An 18,298-nucleotide genomic window follows, 5' to 3' on the forward strand; every position below is an offset into this window, starting at 1 on the left:
CTAAGCTTTAATAATAAAGAAAACTGTAACAAAATAACACAATGAGAGAAACTTAAATGCTTAAGGAATGAAAGTAGGTAGATAGGGGGAATTGGAAATGCGAGGAAATTATGTAAAGAAGATAGAAATAATATTGACTTAATAAATATTATCATAAAAAGAGAGAAACTTAAATGCAACATGAGGCAAGTCTGAGGCAAGAAACAAGAAGATGCAGTTGGTCCCTCTAAACTGAACAGAACTGAGCTCACACTGTAAGGAGAGGCTGATTCAGAGCATAACACACAAGCCCTGCCCAGATACCAAATAATTCTACCATTCAAATTAGGCCCCCGTGTTTTTCTTACAATATGCTTCAGCATAATTTCCAAGCTTTTCTCTGAAACTACAGAGTCTAGGAACTTGGTTGTTCTCACATGGGCTTTCCATACAAACCACTTAAAGTATAATGTCACATGTATAATGCATGTGATTTGCTGCAAAAGGGTTGAAATGTGAGAATACAATACTGTGAGAAAACAATACAGTACACTTTTTCACGCGAGTGTAATTTGTAACTGGATCCATGGAAAAGCTTGGCAGATATCGGAACACACATCAGAATGTTTGAAAGGGAATGCAGTCAGAAATGGTGGCTCTGCAATATTTAAGTTGAAATAAGGGAACAGCATGGGCAGAGGAAGGACTGAAAAGGTTGGTGGCTTGTCTAGTATATTCTGTTACTGTACATGAACTTTAAATGCTAAAGGTTTTCTCATTATGCTTCTATCTCTTCAATTATACAATAATAATTTAACAATGCATGGGCAAGTGATTTTGAGTGCTCCGGTGTCGTCTTTCTGGGTGATGTAAGCTGTTTTTTCTTGACGTCCCATTGCAAGTTAACAGAGCTTGCACACCATTCTCCAGAAACTGAAGCACCTTATAATTCCAGGGTTCTTAAATGCTGAGCTTTGGAGCCCACAGAACTGCCCCTCCTTGGTGTTATTCCTGCACGCCTTCTTCAGAATGACCCTAAGAGCCAATCCTCACTGGCCAATTCACCTCCTTTCACTCTGATTAGCTTCTCAATTGTTAAGAAGCTAAAAAGCACCCCTTTCTTGCTCATTGTCTGGTGTGCTGATGCTGGTTGCAGGCACCCTGCTACAGAAATAATAGCAGATCTTCAACCCCACCACCACAACTGGACCTCGGGTTGTAAGTCGCTTTTATTTTTTGCAAAAAGAAAAGTACTAAGGAATAAGTGCAATTAATGATCAGTCACATTTGACAGTGTCTTTGCACCCAAGGCAGATTTGGGCTGGTGGGGGGGGGACACTCCCTTGGAGGTTTGGATGCATGATTTGGCACAGCCCAAAGCTACTGTGGGGTACACACACACACACTCACTCTTCCTAATTCCTAATATGAATATGCATAAGCAGGGGATCTCCCTCCCTCCCTCCGCAGCTGACCCGGCCCCGACCACGCCTTCTGCGTCCCTCCTCCCGCCGCTAGGTGGAGCCTTCCGCCTGGAGGAGGAGGTCAAGGCAAGCAAGCCGTCGGCTGCTTCTGCTAGGCCCCGTAGAAGCGGGGCGGGGAGGCTTCGCCGTGGCGCCATTCGCTCCGAGCCAGCCGGGTCGAAGTGTGTCGCAGGGGGCGGGGGAAGAGGCAGGACGCAGCTGCCGCGGAGGCTGCAAAGTGGAGGTACCGTCACGGGCCGGCCGGGCTGCCCTCTGGGCGGGGGGGGGGCGGGGGAGTGCAGCGCTGGCCGGGCTCGCGCGCTAGCTGCCTGCAAAGCAGGGGCTGGAGATGCGCGCGGCCTGGACGCGGCGTCGTTGGCTGGGGGGGAGGGGTGCGCGCTCCCTGTAGGCGTTGGGGAGCTCGGACGTGGGGGAGACCAGCCGGCCAGACCCGCCAGGTGGGGGTGGGGGAGAAAGATGTGGGGGTCAGAGTTAGCTAAGAGACACTCCCGCCTCCCCTCTGCAAGGTATTGCATCGAAGGAGGCGAGAAGCAGAGCTCGGTTGTTGCTAACCCTTCTTTGTCTACTTCAGGAATTTTTTATTCCTTTTCGTTTTAACTCTGCAGCGCCTTCTCCTTAAACGGCAAAAACACACACTCCTCCATGGCAAAGAACGCTCTCCCTCCCCCAAGTCTGCTACACATATTTAGTTTCTTGGGATTTTGACCAGGCCCCCACGACCATTGAAAATGTATACGTATTTGTTATCTCTGAGGGAGTTTTCCAAAAGAAGGATGGAGCAGGTGACATTTGGGGGCTCCCTGGTTTTGTTTCCTTTTAACCTTTTTAAATCTATGAGCACCTGTGGCTGCAACTACATGGGAGACTAGTTTGCTGAGTAGAACATGTGGGGGTTCCGGGATGTGGATGTTGGCACGTATATAATAATATGATTGCCATAACAACTGACAACTCAGTTTTGCATCTCTCTGCGTTCAGCAAAGTGCCCAGTCAGGGTTTCCTCATCAGAGGTGCCTGTTTTAGGCTCCTTTTGGTGTCACTGAAGGAGTTGGAGGAGGGGAAAAAGGGAAGATGTGTATGCAAGTGGGAGGTTTTTTTTTTTAAAAAAAAAGGCTTGTAAACAAGGGTGTGTCTTGCTATACTTAACCAGGCAGGAGCAGTGGGAAGCTGTTTGCTTGTCCCGGCAGGAATGGTCTCTGCTTCTTCTTGAGGGTGTTAATGCTTCCTCTTTGCTGAGGGGGAATTGATAAATGGCTGAGGCTCAGAGGCACCCAAGAGATAGTAGTGATATGCTCCCGAAAGACGGCGGAAGAATCCATTGGGTGCACATCTCTCCGTCTGTGGCAAATTCGATACAAGAGCTGTTGGAGCAGATAATATCTGAGCGGGATGCTTTAAGCCAAGCCCTGACTTCTCTCTCGGCTGGACTGGCCAGACTGGAGAAGCACCTGGAAGAGACGGACCGTCGGGTAGAAGTTCTGGAAACAAAGGTGGTGTCCACGCAAAGCTGTGTCGTCAAACACTCCACTCTGATGAGGGAACTGGCGGTGGGGCGCCTGGTGGCCGACCGCAGGCTGGAGAGCCTAGAGAACAGAGTGCGAGCTCGGAACTTAAGGGTCACTGGTGTCCCAGCAGCTGTAGGAGATGTCAACCTCATTCCGTACCTAGAAAATCTGATGCCAGCTGCCTTGGATTTAAATGGGAAAGAGGTTCCCATCTGCATTGAAAGTGCATACCGTCTCCCAGCAAAGCATGCCCACGAAGGTAGAGGCAGTACAGTGCTAATAACTCTCTCAGATGTACGCCATCGGGAGAGGATACTGAACGCACCGCGGGCTTCCCAGACAACAAAGTTCAGTGGACACAAGGTATCCTTCTTTCCTGACCTCAGCCCTGCCACGTACGCCAGGCGGAAGCATTTCGTTGCACTCAAGCAAAAGTTCTTGAAGGCAGGAGCTCGGGCTTATGTCTTGAGCCCTGCAAAGTTAAAGGTGGTGCACCAGGGGAAAACCTACATCTTCAAGGACAGCAAATCTGCAGCCCAGCTGCTGGATAAAATCCAACAAGGTAGCCGGTGAAAGGTTATGGTGAATAAGGATAAATGGAAACCTGAGCCAAGAAGCTATGGCCCTTCTTTCTTACGATTGTGAATTTCACACTAGTGTGCAGCTTTGTTTTGGCTACCTCTGTCCCTTTTTTATTTTGAGTAAAAAGTAGTTAGTAACTGGAAACTAGCTAAGATTTACCATCACCGCAAGCCTTGTGAGATATGCAATACCTTGGGATAGCTTCTGTGAAAGTTGTTTATTCCTTTACCTCTGCTTGATAAGTAGAAGCGGGTGTTTCTCCCTCTAAAGGCAACAATCTTTACCTGTGCATGATCATCTTCCACAAATTGGGAAGGGAAATAATTCAAAAGGGTGTCTTGCCTTCTGTACTAGGCCAGCTGACTTGTGTCAGGACATGCAGTAACTGGCCAGGAGAATAAGTGTCTGCTCAGGCCATTCCACGTTGGGCAAAAGATTCCTGCATTGCAGGGGGCTGGACTAGATGACCCTTGTGGTCCCTTTCAACTTCTCCTTGCATTTTCTTTTACATACGAAGAGGTTAAACATCAGAACAGAGCTGGTGTGTTTCTGGGTGGTTATCTTTGTTGCCTTCCTTTAAGCTTCTTGGTGTTAAGGATTTGCCTAGTTAGACCTCTCTGTCTAGAGCACGGGTGTCAAACACAAGGCCCGGGGGCCAAATCCGGCCCGCCAGACCTTGTCATGTGGCCCGCCGAGCGCCCCAGCCAGCGGGACCCAGCAGCGGGACCTTGCTGCTGAAGCGCCGTGCCGACAAAGTGCCGACAAACAGCTTGGGCCGGGGGGGGGGTAGAAAGGCGGCCGGAGCAGCGCTGCGTGGAGCGCCCTGAGCCACAGCAGGAGAAGGAGGAGGCAGCTTGCTGGGTCAGCGCCCAGCAGCGCCGTACTGAGAGTCCCGAGCCTCTGCGACCCAGCAGTGCTCTGTAGCACTTTGAATCCTCCTCCTCCTCCTGCCATGGCTCGGCGCCTGGAAACGGCTGCTGCTGCTGCTGAAGCACAGACAAAGCACCCAGCAGCGCCGCATGGCAGGAGGAGGAGGATTCAAAGTGCTACAGAGCACTGCTGCGTCGCAGAGGCTTGAGACTCTCCGTGCGGCGCTGCCGGGCGCTGACCAGGCAAGCTGCCTCCTCCTCCTCCTCCTGCTGTGGCTCGGGGCGCTCCACGCAGCGCTGCTCCGGCCGCCTTTCTACCCCCCCGGGCCCCAGCTGTTTGTCGGCGCTTCTTTTCTGTTTGTCGGCGCCACAGCAGGAGAAGGAGGAGGCAGCTTGCCGGGTCAGCGCTCAGCAGCACCGCACGGAGAGTCCTGAGCCTCTGCGACGCAGCAGTGCTCTGTAGCACTTTGAATCATCCTCCTCCTGCCACGGCTCGGCGCCTGGAAACGGCTGCTGCTGCTGCTGAAGCACAGACAAAGCACCCAGCAGCGCCGTGTGGAGGAGGATTCGGATTCAAAGTGCTACAGAGCACTGCTGCGTCCCAAAGGCTCGGGACTCTCCGTACGGCGCTGCCGGGAACATGAGCTCAGCAGCAGCTCAGCCTCACGAATGTGCAACTCTGAGGCTTTACGCACGTCTCCTAAAACGGACACCTGCTGCCTCACGCTGCACGGGAAATGCTTTTTGCCCCTGGGTCCCTTCGCGCTCTTTTCTGGCGCTGAGTCAAGGCAGCGACCCCCCCTTCCCTTTCTTTCTTCCTCTCTCTCGTTCTTATTCATTCTTTCCCTCTCCTTCCTTCCTTCTTTATCTCTGTCTTCTCTCCCTCTTTCTTTTTCTTTCCTTCTTTATTCCCTTCCTTCTTTCCTACTCTTCTTTCTCTCCCCTCTTTCCTTCCTCTCTCCCTCCTGCTCCCTCTTTTCTTCCTTCCTTCCTTCCTTCCTTCCTTCCTTCCTTCCTTCCGTCCTTCCCATCTTTCTTCCTCTCCCTCATTCTTATTCTTTCTTTCCCTCTCCTTCCTTCTTTATCTCTGTCTTCTCTCCCTCATTCTTTTTCTTTCCTTCTTTATTCCCTTCCTTATTTCCTACTCTTCTTTCTCTCCCCTCTTTCCTTCCTTCCTCTCTCCCTCCCACTCCCTCTTTTCTTCCTTCCTTCCTCCCTCCCCTCCCCTCCCTCTCCTCAGAAACATAGGATGCTGCTTTATACTTCTGGCCCTTAAACCCTGGAACCAGGAGAACAGCTCCAGTGAGTCAACCTCAGCCAGTCCCTTTGGTGAAGGGTGGTGGCTCACTGGCAGAACATCTGTCCTGCATGCAGAAGGACCCCAGCATCTCCAGGTACCAGTAGCTCTGCAAAGCTCCTGCATGAAACCCTAGCAAGCCTCCACCACCCAGTGCAGTTACCAAAAATCATTTTTCAATAAATTGTACAATAATTGTACATTTGAATATCTACTTGCCATTATTCTGACTATGCTAGTTATTACTTACATTATTACAAAAAAACAGTAATAATTGAATGCAGTGACAATAATTTATGATAATAAAGAGTGGACACATAGTCCTACAGATACAACCGGCCCTTTGAGGGTGACCAAACTGCTGATGCGGCCCCCGATGAATTTGAGTTTGACACCCCTGGTCTAGAGTCTTTTGGGCCTGGTTGTGTATGTGTGAATGGGGTCTGATGTGGTCCTCTAAATCCCTGGCTAGAGCAGACATTACTGTATATTCCGGCATATAAGACGACTGGGCATATAAGACGACCCCCAACTTTTCCAGTTAAAATATAGAGTTTGGGTTATACTTGCCGTTTTAATAAAACGACCCGGCATATAAGACGACTCCCGACTTTTGAGAAGATTTTCCTGGGTTAAAAAGTACTCTTATACGCAGGAATATACTGGTCTAGAGTTAGACGTGTGCAGTGGTGGCCAAATTTGCTAATGATACCAAATTGTTCATGGTTGTTAAAGAGAGACTGTGCTCCTAAAGGATCCCTCCAAACTGAGCGTATGGGTTGTGAAATGGTGAGTGCAATTCATTGTAAACAAGTGTAAAGTGATGTATGTCGGGGGAGGGGCAATAAATCTTCACATAAACTATCATGGGGTATGTACTGGCAGTGATGGACTTATAATGAGACATTGGGGTCAAAGTAGATAGCTTGATGAAGATGTAGACCCAGTGTGCAGCAGCAGTGGAAAAAAAGCAAATTCCATGCTAGGGAGCATTAGGAAAGCTATTGAAATAAACTGCTTGTTTCTTATTGCTGTTAACAAATCTATGGAGCAACTGCATTTGGAATACTGTGCACAGTTTTAGTCACCCTAAAAATATATACCGTATATACTGTGGAGTTAGAAAAGGTTCAGAAAAGGGCATCAGGAGGATGGAGCAACTGCCCTGTGAAGAAAGGTTGCAGCGTTTGGGACTCTTTAGTTTAGAGAGAAAAGGCTAGTAAGAGGTGGCGTTATAGAAGTTTATAAAAGTATGGATAGCATGGAAAAAGTGGATAGAGAAAAGTTTTCCTCCCTTTCTCATAACACTAGAACTTGTGGAGATCCAGTGAAGCTGGATATTGATTGAAATATTCAGGATATATACAAGAAAGCACTTCTTCATGCAGTGCATAACTACAGCAGTGGTGGTGGCCACCAACTTGGGTGGCTTTGAAAGAGGATTAGACAAATTCACGGAGAAGTCTAGCAATGGCTACTTTCTATGGTGACTCTGCTGTGCCTCCACAGTTTGAGGCCGTACTGCTTCTGAATACCAGTTGCTGAAAATCAGCAGCACATTTTGAAACATCTTTGGAATCTGGGGTCCCTTCCCTCTTTTGCCTCCCTCTTATCAAGGTGTGTTCTGCTCACGAAATGTTACTGCAGTTTTTGTCATCCGTGACTGTTGGTCATTCTGGCTGGGGCTCATGGGAATAGGAATCCCCCCCCTCCCTGCCCACTGTTGAGTGAGCTGCACAGGACCTCTTGACCAGGGCTGGGGAACTGAGGGCCCACCAAATGTTAGATTCCTGCACCTATTTCATTGCCCATTGGTAATAGCATGTAATAATAATATTTAAATGCTGTTTTACCAGAGAATATTGATATGATGGTTCACTCACTGACAGGTGCAATATTAGCTGTAACTACTAAATAGAACAAATATCAGTTTGCCTTCCCTGGAGAAAAGGCTCCTAAGAGTGTAGGATATAGTTTATGGTTGAATTAGCTATTATCATTAGAATTAAGGAAAGGGAGATTTAAGAGGCGATGGGTTTATTGAAAAAAAACGAGCCTTTTCAATGTCTACTGGAATCCTAAGAGTTTAGGATGATGGTGTACAGCCTTAGGCGCTATAAGGAGAAGCATAAGGATAACTTTGTTTCCTATGGGAACATGTTTCCTGTGGGAATAACAGACTAGTGATAAACAAACCAACGAATGAGAGTCCGTTTAAAGATACCAGCTATTGCATTTGGCTGCAAAGTTTGTATTATTTGTTACATTATTGCATTATGCTTGTTGAACATGTGTGTTGTGAGTCAGCAAAATAAATTTTGAAAAAAACCTGGGGGGACTTGGAAAAGGAAAGGTATTGGGAAGAGGCAACAGAGGGACACCTAACAGGCTCCCTCTGGATGGGTATGTGAATGGTAGGTTGCAAATGGGGAGAGAGAAAAGAAGATTGAGTTGTCACCTTTTCCCTAACAGATCTCCTGTGCATTGATAACTGTGTGAGACGCTGCTGAATTTCTGCATTCATTAGCATAGAAATCCAGTAGAACGCATTTCTGAATTTTTGTCAGCTGTGTGGCTCATAAAAACACAATAGGCCAGCCTTCTAGACAGACCCTGACCACTGTGTTGGGGAAGAGGCATGGTGCAATATACATTCTCTTTATTAATGGCAGGTTGTCAGTGCCAGTTGCAGGTTTTGCAGAGCTCTCAGTCAAGTTATCATTAGTCTCCTGCCTCTTAGCACGGGCCCAAACTTTTCATTGTTTCAAGCTGCTGCTGTACTACTTTTCATTATTACTGTGTGCTCATCTGCCACGGGGTGAGCAAGCAGGCAGTGGTTTACCGTGCCCTCTTAGGTGAGGAGCACGAGTGCAGAGCTCTTGGTTGGGGCCCATTAAAAGTGTGGCCCTTGTAGCCCATGCCAGCCCACCTTTTTTCTTTGCCTGGTGTAAAATCATAGGGGCAGCCCTTCTGAGTTCCAGGGCAAACAGTGAGGGAGTGCCATTGTGCTCATGCCCAGGTTGTGGGCTTACCAGTGGCATCTAGTTGGCCACTGCAGCAAATGGGACCCCAGCAGCAGAGCTCTTCCTGGAGGATGTGCTGAGAATGTGTAGAAGCAGGCTGAAGCATTAGTAGAACTTCATTGTTCCTAAGCTGCTTGGGCTATTGCTACTTTTGGCCTCAGCCTACCCATCTCCAGCAGGTATTGTAAAGACTTGGAGAATATCACTGATGCAGGGACAAACATGAAGTAGCTAATGTTGAGGAATATGAGTTGGGGCATCTTGGGTTCTCTGAACCTCTCAGCAAAAGGACTAGGTTTCTGTGGTACAAAATCAGAAGAGGTTTTGGGGATATACGGGTTCCCACACTGAACCCAGATCAAAGCACCACTAGCCAGTAGGATCGTTTTATTATTATTTATTTATTTATTTAGAGTATGGATGCTGTTGCAGAGAAGGCCACATGCCCTACAGAGAGGCTACTCTGGACACAGCCTCCTTAATTTTTCCTGTGCCTTTCCCCATTGTAACCCTGCAATTTGATTTGCTGCATAGAGTTCACCTGTGTCCTTCCCCGTGATCAAATTCTCTGATCCTAGTGGTTTTCTCCCTTTCTCTCTGTCTCAAAACTCTTTCAGAAAAGATGACTATGACTTTGATCCGCAACAGGCTGGGGCTGCTGGTCCTAGGAGTCCTTGTCACCTTCGTCCTCTACCTGTTGCTCCCGGCAATCCAGCATGAGAGATTTACATCCTCGGTAGACGTCCCCAAGCCACGGGCTATGGAGGAAGAAATGAATAAGGGTCAAGGCACGGGCAACGTCAGCATCTTGACAGGGACAGTCCTGCAAAATCCCTCTGTTTTCTTTAGAGAAGCTGTACAGGTACAGAAAGATGGGCCACCCTTCACTGAAAGGTAAGGTACCCCCCCCAAAAAAAACTCTGACTGTAATGGCCCTTGTCACCTTAAATAAATAATGGCAGCCTGTCCATACTGACAGTTTGTAACTACATCAGCTTAGGTTATGATTCTAGTAGTGTGTCCTCATGCAATAATCAGACTACTAGAGACAAAACAAATTTTGACAAATTGTTCTTCCTTTGATCCAGCATTCTGTGCCTCTGCAAATATGCAAGTGCTTGTTGACTAAACCAAGATAGCTGTTATCCAAAGCAACTTTGAATTAAAACTATCCTGGTAGCTGCACTTCTGCTGCTAAAAATGATCCTTCAGCACTTGAGAGAATAAATACATTTTGGCTTTTCAGTTACTTTTCCACTCAGAGGTGCCAAAAGATGACTGCATTATTACGATGGTGAAGTATCCAGATCTAGACTTTACCTCTGGATCAGCTGTTTCACAGATCTTTTTGTTTCTTTCCGGCAAAGTGCAGAAATGTTCAAGATAGCAATAGCCTGCTGAGTCTTGCTGATGCTGAAGTTTTCCTCCTATGTTTGTTGTGCTAACCTATTGGACTTTTCAGGTGATAGCTTTATTGTGCAAGTCCTGCTATGTTATTGCAGAAGATCCAAGCACCTTTTTTCCTCAGCTAGCACATTTGTTGTAAAGAATCTCATTTTCCCAGCTGTCACGCACAATATTTCAGCACGAGAGAGAGAGAGAGAGAGAGAGAGAGAGAGAGAGAGAGAGAGAGAGAGAGAGAGAGAGAGAGAGAGGATGATAGAGAGAGAGAGAGAGAGAGAGAGAGAGAGAGAGAGGATGATAGCTAGATAGATATTCTCTCTCTCTCTCTCTCTCTCTCTCATATTTGTGTGTGAACAAAGTTTTAATTGAAGTGAGAACAGACATCCAGATAGTAATTGCAAATGTTAACAATACTTACTATTATAATCCAGAATATTATTTCAGCAAATAAAAAAAAAGAGAGAGAGAAAAGGAAAAAGGAGCCAGCATGTATTCATTAATTTCATATAATGGCAGGGAAATGGTATTAAATAATCCCTTTTTATATAATTATCATTCTTTGTTGAAAGATAATTGCATTCATATATTCTCACAGAATTGCAAAAGAATTATAACTACGGTAATCCTATGCCCCTCTGTCTGATTCTCCAAAATTCTTTAAGCATTCCCCATTCTTGCTGAAATCTATTTTCTTTTTCCCTTGTCAGACCCAAAGCATCTAGATAATTTTATGTAAAGCTGCCAGTTCCCAACGTTTTGTAAACTATTACCTCAGATGAGGAAATTCTTTCTGTTTCCAATATTTCACTAACAAAATCCTTGCTGTTAGTCATATAATGTGATAATTTCTCACGTTCTTTGGCATGAGTTCTTATTGGTGAGCGCTGGTGACATCTATGGTGACGATCTGCAACACCCACACCTATAAAATATTTTACTTTCATTTTTCTGTGTTGGAGAACCTGAGTACTGTTTACTATGCCACTGTATCTTAAATATGTGTATATCCTTTGCTGCAGTCCTATGTTACTGTGTGAACTCTCTTCCTCATTTATTACATTTAATTCTAGGTTGTGTGCAGCTCACAAGTGCTGGAGTCTGTATATACCCTCCCCTTCAGAAAATCTGTACTGCTTTCCCACCCCCATCCAGGCTATCATTACTTCTATATTTGTTGTTTGTTTCTTCATTTGCAAATAGACTATACACCGTGTTTTCTTTTCTAGGTTGGCAGTGATCTTCCTGCATGGTCAGTCCTTCAATTCAAAGACATGGGAAGAATTGGGGACACTAGCTTTACTTTCTGAGAATGGATACCGTGCAATAGCCATTGATTTGCCTGGTGAGAATAAGCTGCAGACTTACCCGTGTTGGAGCTTTATGTGCTCTTGCAGTTCTTCAGGGAGAAATAACATAAAAATGTGTGTATCTAACTTCATCACTGGCACTTTAGTTGACAGTGAGCAAAGGTATAAGAAAAAGCACCACTTACTGTGCTCACTGAACTACTCCCACATAACTGGGGCAGGGGTAAAGGTTTGGCGTGTGTGGGTGTTAGGGGAGAGGTAGTACAGTGGTACCTCGGGTTGCAAACGCTTCAGATTACAAACTCTGCTAACCCGGAAGTAGTACCTCGGGTTGCGAACTTTGCCCCAGGATGAGAACGGAAATTGTGCGCTGGCGGCACAGCGGCAGCAGGAGGCCTCATTAGCAAAAGCGCGCCTCAGGTTAAGGGATCCTTAACTCCTTGACAACATGAATGCCACAGAAATAAAGGATCTGCCAAAATCACTCTCCCATCAATCACATTGGGGGAAAAGTGACTGAAGTACTGTACAAAGTCAGGAAGTTTTCTTGAGTTCCCCAGCTGTTAAACCAGGCATCCCCAAACTGCGGCCCTCCAGATGTTTTGGCCTGCAACTCCCATGATCCCTAGCCAAGAGGACCATGGGATGATGGGAATTGTAGTCCAAAACATCTGTAGGGCTGAAGTTTGGGGGTGCCTGTGTTAGACTGTACCTCACATCATTCCCAGACAGCTTAGCCCAATGGCCATGAATAAGCCAGTTATACTGCTGGCTGGCAAATGAGACCTTCCATGAGGCCACCAGATTCCAATGATGCTTTCAGTGTTCTTTGATCTTAGGACCCTAGATGCTTTTGGACTACAGCTCCCATCATTTCAGGGTGCTGTGAAGTCTGTGACGAGTGAGACATGGGAAAACAGCACTGCCCATCTTTCTTGGATATACTGTCATACCTCGGTTTAAGTACGCCTCGGTTTGAGTATTTTCAGTTTAAGTACTCCGCGGACCTGTATAGAACGGATTAATCCACTTTCCATTACTTTCAATGGGAAAGTTCACTTCAGGTGAAGTACGCTTCAGGTGAAGTACGGCCTTCCGGAACCAATTGTGTTTGTAAACCGAGGTACCACTGTATTCCTCTTTCAGGCAACACTGTTCACTAGAGGGCAATGCTTGGTCCCTGCTCTGGGATTCTTTGTCATAGTTACTCATTGCCTTGGAGATGTGACAGCACTAGCCTAGATAAGTTTGGCTTCCATTAGAGCATAAGGTGGCTGCTAATTAGCAGCAAGCAGTGACTTATGAGTTGAAGGTGCTTTTAGACAGATCGCTGCATCTTCTCCAAGGGAGAAGTAATTGCTAGTAAGTTCAGGTTGAAAATTAGTTGGTTTAGCAGCAAAGCCATGTAGTTAACTCTCCTTGAATGTTCAGCTTCCTTGAGTCTTTGTTTCATATGAGCTAAACTCAGCTCTGCATTTTGCAGCCAACCTCAGTGCTAGTGGAATGATTTCTCCCACACTTATGCTGGTGCAGGTTCTTTAAATGGCAATGATGCTTAGCATTCATAATCACTACATTTTTGAGAGAAGGAATCAAATATGTTGGTAATTCCTACTGTAAGGTAACTCAATAATATTGCTCCCATAATAGGGAGAGGCTGTGACTTGCAGGAGACCACCTTATAGATTACTTGGTTGATTTGAAATGGGAGGCGCTTGGCTCATGGCTCACCCTCTTAATCACTAAGTAACTAAAGAAACCACCACTGACAAAGATCAATTAGCTCTGTCTCTGCAACCTTCCTAAGACCCTGATTGTCCACAGGATTGGACAGAGGAAAACCATCCTATTGAGGAAAGAACCTAGATCTGTGTGCTTAACAAAGTGACGACAGTGGCCTGAGCTTGTGCAGGGCATAGTTTTCTTCACTTTGGGCAATGGGGATCCGTTGGTAAAGTTAGTAGTTGGAATCAGTCTCATGATTTTCCACCAGCGCACGTTGATTGTTGCCTGCGTGTGTCCTGGCTGTCTAATTACCCCAGTTCCTTCTGTTTCTCAACAGGCTATGGGGAGTCCCCAAGCTCCAGCGCTGTTGAGACAGCACAAGGCCGTGTTGCTTTCCTGCAGCAAGTCTTCAAGGAGTTGGGAATCCAGCAGCCTGTTTTGATAAGTTCTTCCATGAGTGGTCGCTATTCTATCCCATTCCTTCTGGGTAGTGGGGAGCAGCTGAAGGGCTTTGTGCCCATTGCACCTGTGGGCACCAAGGACTTCACTACTCAGCAGTATCAGCAGGTCAAGGTAAGAGAGAGGGAGCTGTGTCATGGTGACCCTTCTAATGTTGTGACCTGGAGCTCATTTGATAAAGATATCATGGGGGCAAGTCTTAGCATACGATTCTAGCGGTGGAGCGGAAAAAGTGAGTGTCAGCCTAGTCTTTGTTCACAAGTGCATCTCTCATGCTTTGAAGGGAGCCTGTGTAAAACCAATAATATGCACACACAACAGGTACAGAATTTGGCATAACATCTGGCATCCCAGGGAAGTTGGCCTTCATTGTTTAGAAGGAAGCTTTAGGCCTGCTTGACTTTTTGGGGGGGATGGAATACATACTGGATTAAGGATAAGAAATTTCAGGAAAATAACACAGAGTTCAGTAACTTTGAACAGCTTCCAGGCTTTTCTGCTTCCTTGGGTTTTAGTTAACCATTTTTTACTCAGAGTAGACCCATTGAAATCAATGCTTAAGACTATTATTTTTAAAGGTTCTACTCTGAGTAAAAGTTTAATACAGCCTCTTGTCTCTGTTCCTGGGTCCTGCATCTTTCCCACCATTCCATCCTGTCTCTGCCTTTTGCTGCCTTAGTATTAACTCTTCTGGATATGGAAACAGTTTCTCTAGGTGTCAGGGTTGTTCAGACTACTCCTGAGTAACGACCTTCCACATACTTGTCTTTCAAAAGTCTTTATTGGTGCACGTTATTTACAGTGTAGTGAGCTGTCGGTTTCATGTCTTCTCATTCCATATCAGAATCCGGCACTGCCCCTTTTCGCGACTTTGACCAACATAAAAGCCTCGGGACAGTGAATCTCCTCCCCTTTCTCCTCCTCCTCAATACTGGTGTCGGGGGGGGGGAAGGGTCTACGGTCTGCCTTCTCCCTGTCCACCCTTCCCGCCTCTCTCTCTTCCTGCCTGTGGCGCAGGGGCTCTCCAATGCTGCCAGAACCCTGGCACTCCTTCTCCGTCTCCTGACTCACCCCTTCAGACCCCGCGCTTTCATGACTGCTTGGAGACGGGCTGCTCCTGATGAGAGGGGGGGGTTCTCTATAATCCCTCCCCCTTACACTAGGTATGGAAATGCATGCTCTCTTGTTTCATCCGCCTGATTCTGGGTGCGACGCTTCTGCAGAGCGGAAGGTGCACAAGACTCCACCCAGATTACAATGAGAACAGGGTTCTTCATTCAGTTGCACTGGCCTAACTACTGCTTACAGCAAGAGGCAGCCACTGTGGTGCCAATCAGGTGTTGCAGAGAACATTCCTGACCACTGGCCGTGCTGACTGGGGCTTATGGGAGATGTCGTCCACAGCATCTAGAGGGCACCTCATTTGCTACGTTTTTACATCTTTCTTCTGTGCCAACATGTTTTGTACATTTAGTCCCTTTAGTCAGTTACAAATAAAGCCTTTTGCAAAACAAGTCGCTCCTCACGTGAGCGTGCAGTCATGCAAGTTTGTAATAATGTATTCCTTTGGGAGATACTTGGTTCCCAACATCCTCTTCTGCCCGAAGGTCTCTAGGTAGACTTTCTTCTTTGCATCTTGGCAACAGGCACACTTGTTGAATCAGATTTATTTGGTGTACATTGAAATGCATAATTAGGAAGGAGATGTGGAGCTTTGCAAAAGTGAAGTGATGCTGAGCATTGCCAGGCATAGCAATCGCCCTGGCTTCATAACCACAAAAGAAAGAAGCTGGTGGAAATAAGCCCTGTGGCCAATTGCTTGGCCATTGTGTTAGTCCAGATCAGACATCCCCAAACTGCAGCCCTCGAGATGTTTTGGCCTACAACTCCCATGATCCCTAGCTAACAGGACCAGTGGTCAGGGATGATGGGAATTGTAGTCCAAAACATCTGGAGGGCCGAAGTTTGGGGATGCCTGGTCCAGATGATGTGTATAGCATGGTATGTAGCTGACCATATAGGACCGTAGTACACCAAACACTGTGGCTGTCATTCGTGTGTGTGTGTGTGTGTGTGTGTGTGTGTGTGTGTGTGTATTGCCTTTCCATATCTAAATATTGTATGAGGTGCTGCTTTATGGAAACCCAGTCAGATGGACGGGGTATAAATAATACAATTATTATTATTATTATTATTATTATTATTATTATTATTATTATTGTAAGGTTAGAATCGAGGGGGAATAGTACACCTGCAGTTGTAAATCCCAATCTCAAACTTGCTACCAAGATGATGATCGGCCCCTTTAACCTTTTCACTGTCAGCTAAAATGTACCTATATTATAAGGGTGCATAGCCTTATAGTAGTTTTCAATCTGTTGCTCTTTAATGTTCTGATTTATGTGTGCTTTTATATGTCATCTTGAGCACTTGCTTTGGCTGGAAAGGAAGCCCGGGAATGTTACAAATACATTTCCAGCAGAGCTTTCAAAGAAGTGCCCACAAGTGCCCATACATAAAAGTATGGGATTTCTTCATCCACAGTGCTCCAGGGATTGTACTTCCCATGCTCACTTCCACCAGGCCCATTGGAACATTACTGACGTGTTAATGTTTTGATCTCTCTAGATTCCAACGTTGATTATCTATGGAGAGCGTGATACTGGCTTGGGTACTCAGTCTCTTCAGAGCCTTCAACAGATTCCCAAATCCAGAGTTGTCATGCTCATTGGAGCTGGCCATGCCTGTTACCTTGATAAGCCTCAGGAGTTCCACAAAGCACTCCTGAGCTTCCTCGGTGAGCTGAAGTGATTGTGGTACTCTGTATATCTGCCCTGCCGATCTCTTCCTGGGAAAGAACTAAGACTGAACCTTTGCCATGTCCCTGGGGTGCTGTGTGTTTGAATCTGTTTGTCAATATTTAAAGGGCTGTAGGACTTGCTGACCGTGGACAGGGAATTGCTTCTGCCTGCTTGCTCTTGAGGCTGCTTTTGTTACGACTGCTCCAGGCTTGACTGTCTGAATCCTGCAGAAATATTGGAACGAGGCTATATGGAGCAGAGTGACACCGTTTTCAAGCTATTTGTTGTGACTGTGCCTGGAGAACTTGATCTGCACATCACTGTCAGCCTCTTGCCCCATTTTTAAGAACTGATCCCTCTGGACAATGATGCAACTTCAGCAACAGTTTCTTCTTTCAGGAGCACAAGCGGCCCATGTTACATCGAGGCCGCACTTCTCCATCATCAGCTGACTACTTCAACTGGTGTGTACACTCCTGTTTTAAGGATTGAGTGTTTTCTACGTGTATGTTGCTTTACTGCTCTCCTCTTTCTTGGAGGGGGTCTCCTCAAACTTGCCCATCAGTGGAAGGCAACTAAGTGGGCTGCCGTGCTGAATTGTGGCACCCCAATAAGATGAAGGGAGTGTGTGTCCTTGTTTGGAAGATCTGAACAGGAACAAACCACAGCAAACACTAATATATATGAAATTGGCCAGGAGGCCTTTGAGGGACTTGGGGGGGAATTCTTTTTCTTTTCTTTTCTCTTCTTTTTGTTTCTTTGGAAAAAGCACTATGTTTAAATGTCTGTTCCATTTAACTTTTGGTGATAATTGTGATGCCTTGGAAACCCGGCTGTAACAAGTTGGCTGGTTGTGGGTGATTTTGCTTTGTTAGTGTTACATAGATGATCACCCAAGAAAGAGGAGGTGCAGGATAGAGGGGAAATGATGCTACAAGGTTTTCAGGGAATGTAGCCCATATGTTAGGGTTGTGGCTGATTGCTTCTATTTGGTGTCATAAGCTGTTTAGGGGTGCTCCTTTTTTTTTTTAGTGTTGCACAACGGCTAAGGGTCAATAAATAATTTGTACAGATCTTGTTGGGTGTATGTCTACATGCACATGCTAGGTAGAGACTGGGTGGAGCAGGAAAGCCTTGCTTATTTGCTAGTTGTCAAAGAACAGGCACCCCCAAACTTCGGCCCTCCAGATGTTTTGGACTACAATTCCCATCATCCCTGACCACTGGTCCTGTTAGCTAGGGATCATGGGAGTTGTAGGCCCAAATATCTGGAGGGCCTCAGTTTGGGGATGCCTGTCATAGAAGATGGAAATTCCCCCTATACATTCCTGTTTGTTGGGGTGAGCTTACTCTCTGCTCATCCATGTGAGCAAATGTAGCTTGATCTATTCTTAGCTGATAACAGGATCCCTCCCCCTCCAACTCAGAGGATGCTCAACCTCTGAAGACTTTTCCAAATTAAGACTAAGAGGCCTTGCTGTTGCCAAAGACTTCAAAGCACCTACTACAAAGGAGCCACTGCCTTTGGCTTTATGATGCCTCACAAATTAAAAGCCTGATAACAGCTCGTGGGCATATTTGTGATACTACAACAACACAACTACTAAGCATGACACCCCCCTCACTCCAAGAAGACTTCACATGCCTTTTTAAAGCAACATCCCACCTCAAGTATTGTAAACTTGCACTAAATGTTAATAAATTCCCCTTAAAATATGTTCAGGTGATTGCCTTCCTAATTCCTTTGCACACCGAACTGTTCAGGTTGAATTTATTTTAACTGCTGAGACGAATGAAATAAAAGGTTCTCCTTTGAGCTTAAAGCAATTTAGTTGCCTACTAAGACACGGCAAACGTATGTTC

The 18,298-nt window shown here is 46.1% G+C and overlaps 1 protein-coding gene across 2 annotated transcripts; it reads left to right on the plus strand.

Moving 5' to 3' along the window:
• The first annotated feature begins 1,516 nt into the window (after positions 1-1,516).
• Positions 1,517-17,509, plus strand: ABHD14A (abhydrolase domain containing 14A). Of its 2 annotated transcripts, none has more exons than XM_088662188.1 (5): positions 1,517-1,686; positions 9,357-9,633; positions 11,370-11,485; positions 13,513-13,748; positions 16,263-17,509. In XM_088662188.1, the coding sequence occupies exons 2-5, from the start codon at positions 9,362-9,364 to the stop codon at positions 16,443-16,445; spliced, it is 807 nt and encodes a 268-aa protein (XP_088518314.1). In that variant the 5' UTR covers positions 1,517-1,686; positions 9,357-9,361; the 3' UTR covers positions 16,446-17,509. The 2 variants fall into 2 exon arrangements, with proteins under 2 accessions (XP_088518314.1, XP_034961978.1); XM_035106087.3 differs by lacking the exon at positions 1,517-1,686 and adding an exon at positions 2,561-3,530.
• The last annotated feature ends 789 nt before the right edge of the window (positions 17,510-18,298 follow it).

Source organism: Zootoca vivipara, chromosome 2 (assembly GCF_965207765.1).
Source record: "Zootoca vivipara chromosome 2, rZooViv2.hap1.1, whole genome shotgun sequence".
Lineage (NCBI taxonomy): Eukaryota > Metazoa > Chordata > Lepidosauria > Squamata > Lacertidae > Zootoca > Zootoca vivipara.

Excerpts from the sequence above, each read along its gene's own strand:
- ABHD14A (XM_035106087.3), top strand. The coding sequence starts at position 2,714 with ATGGCTGAGGCTCAGAGGCACCCAAGAGATAGTAGTGATATGCTCCCG. Across the intron at positions 11,486-13,512 it reads AATAGCCATTGATTTGCCTG|GCTATGGGGAGTCCCCAAGC; the intron begins GTGAGAATAAGC and ends GTTTCTCAACAG. Across the intron at positions 13,749-16,262 it reads AGCAGTATCAGCAGGTCAAG|ATTCCAACGTTGATTATCTA; the intron begins GTAAGAGAGAGG and ends TGATCTCTCTAG.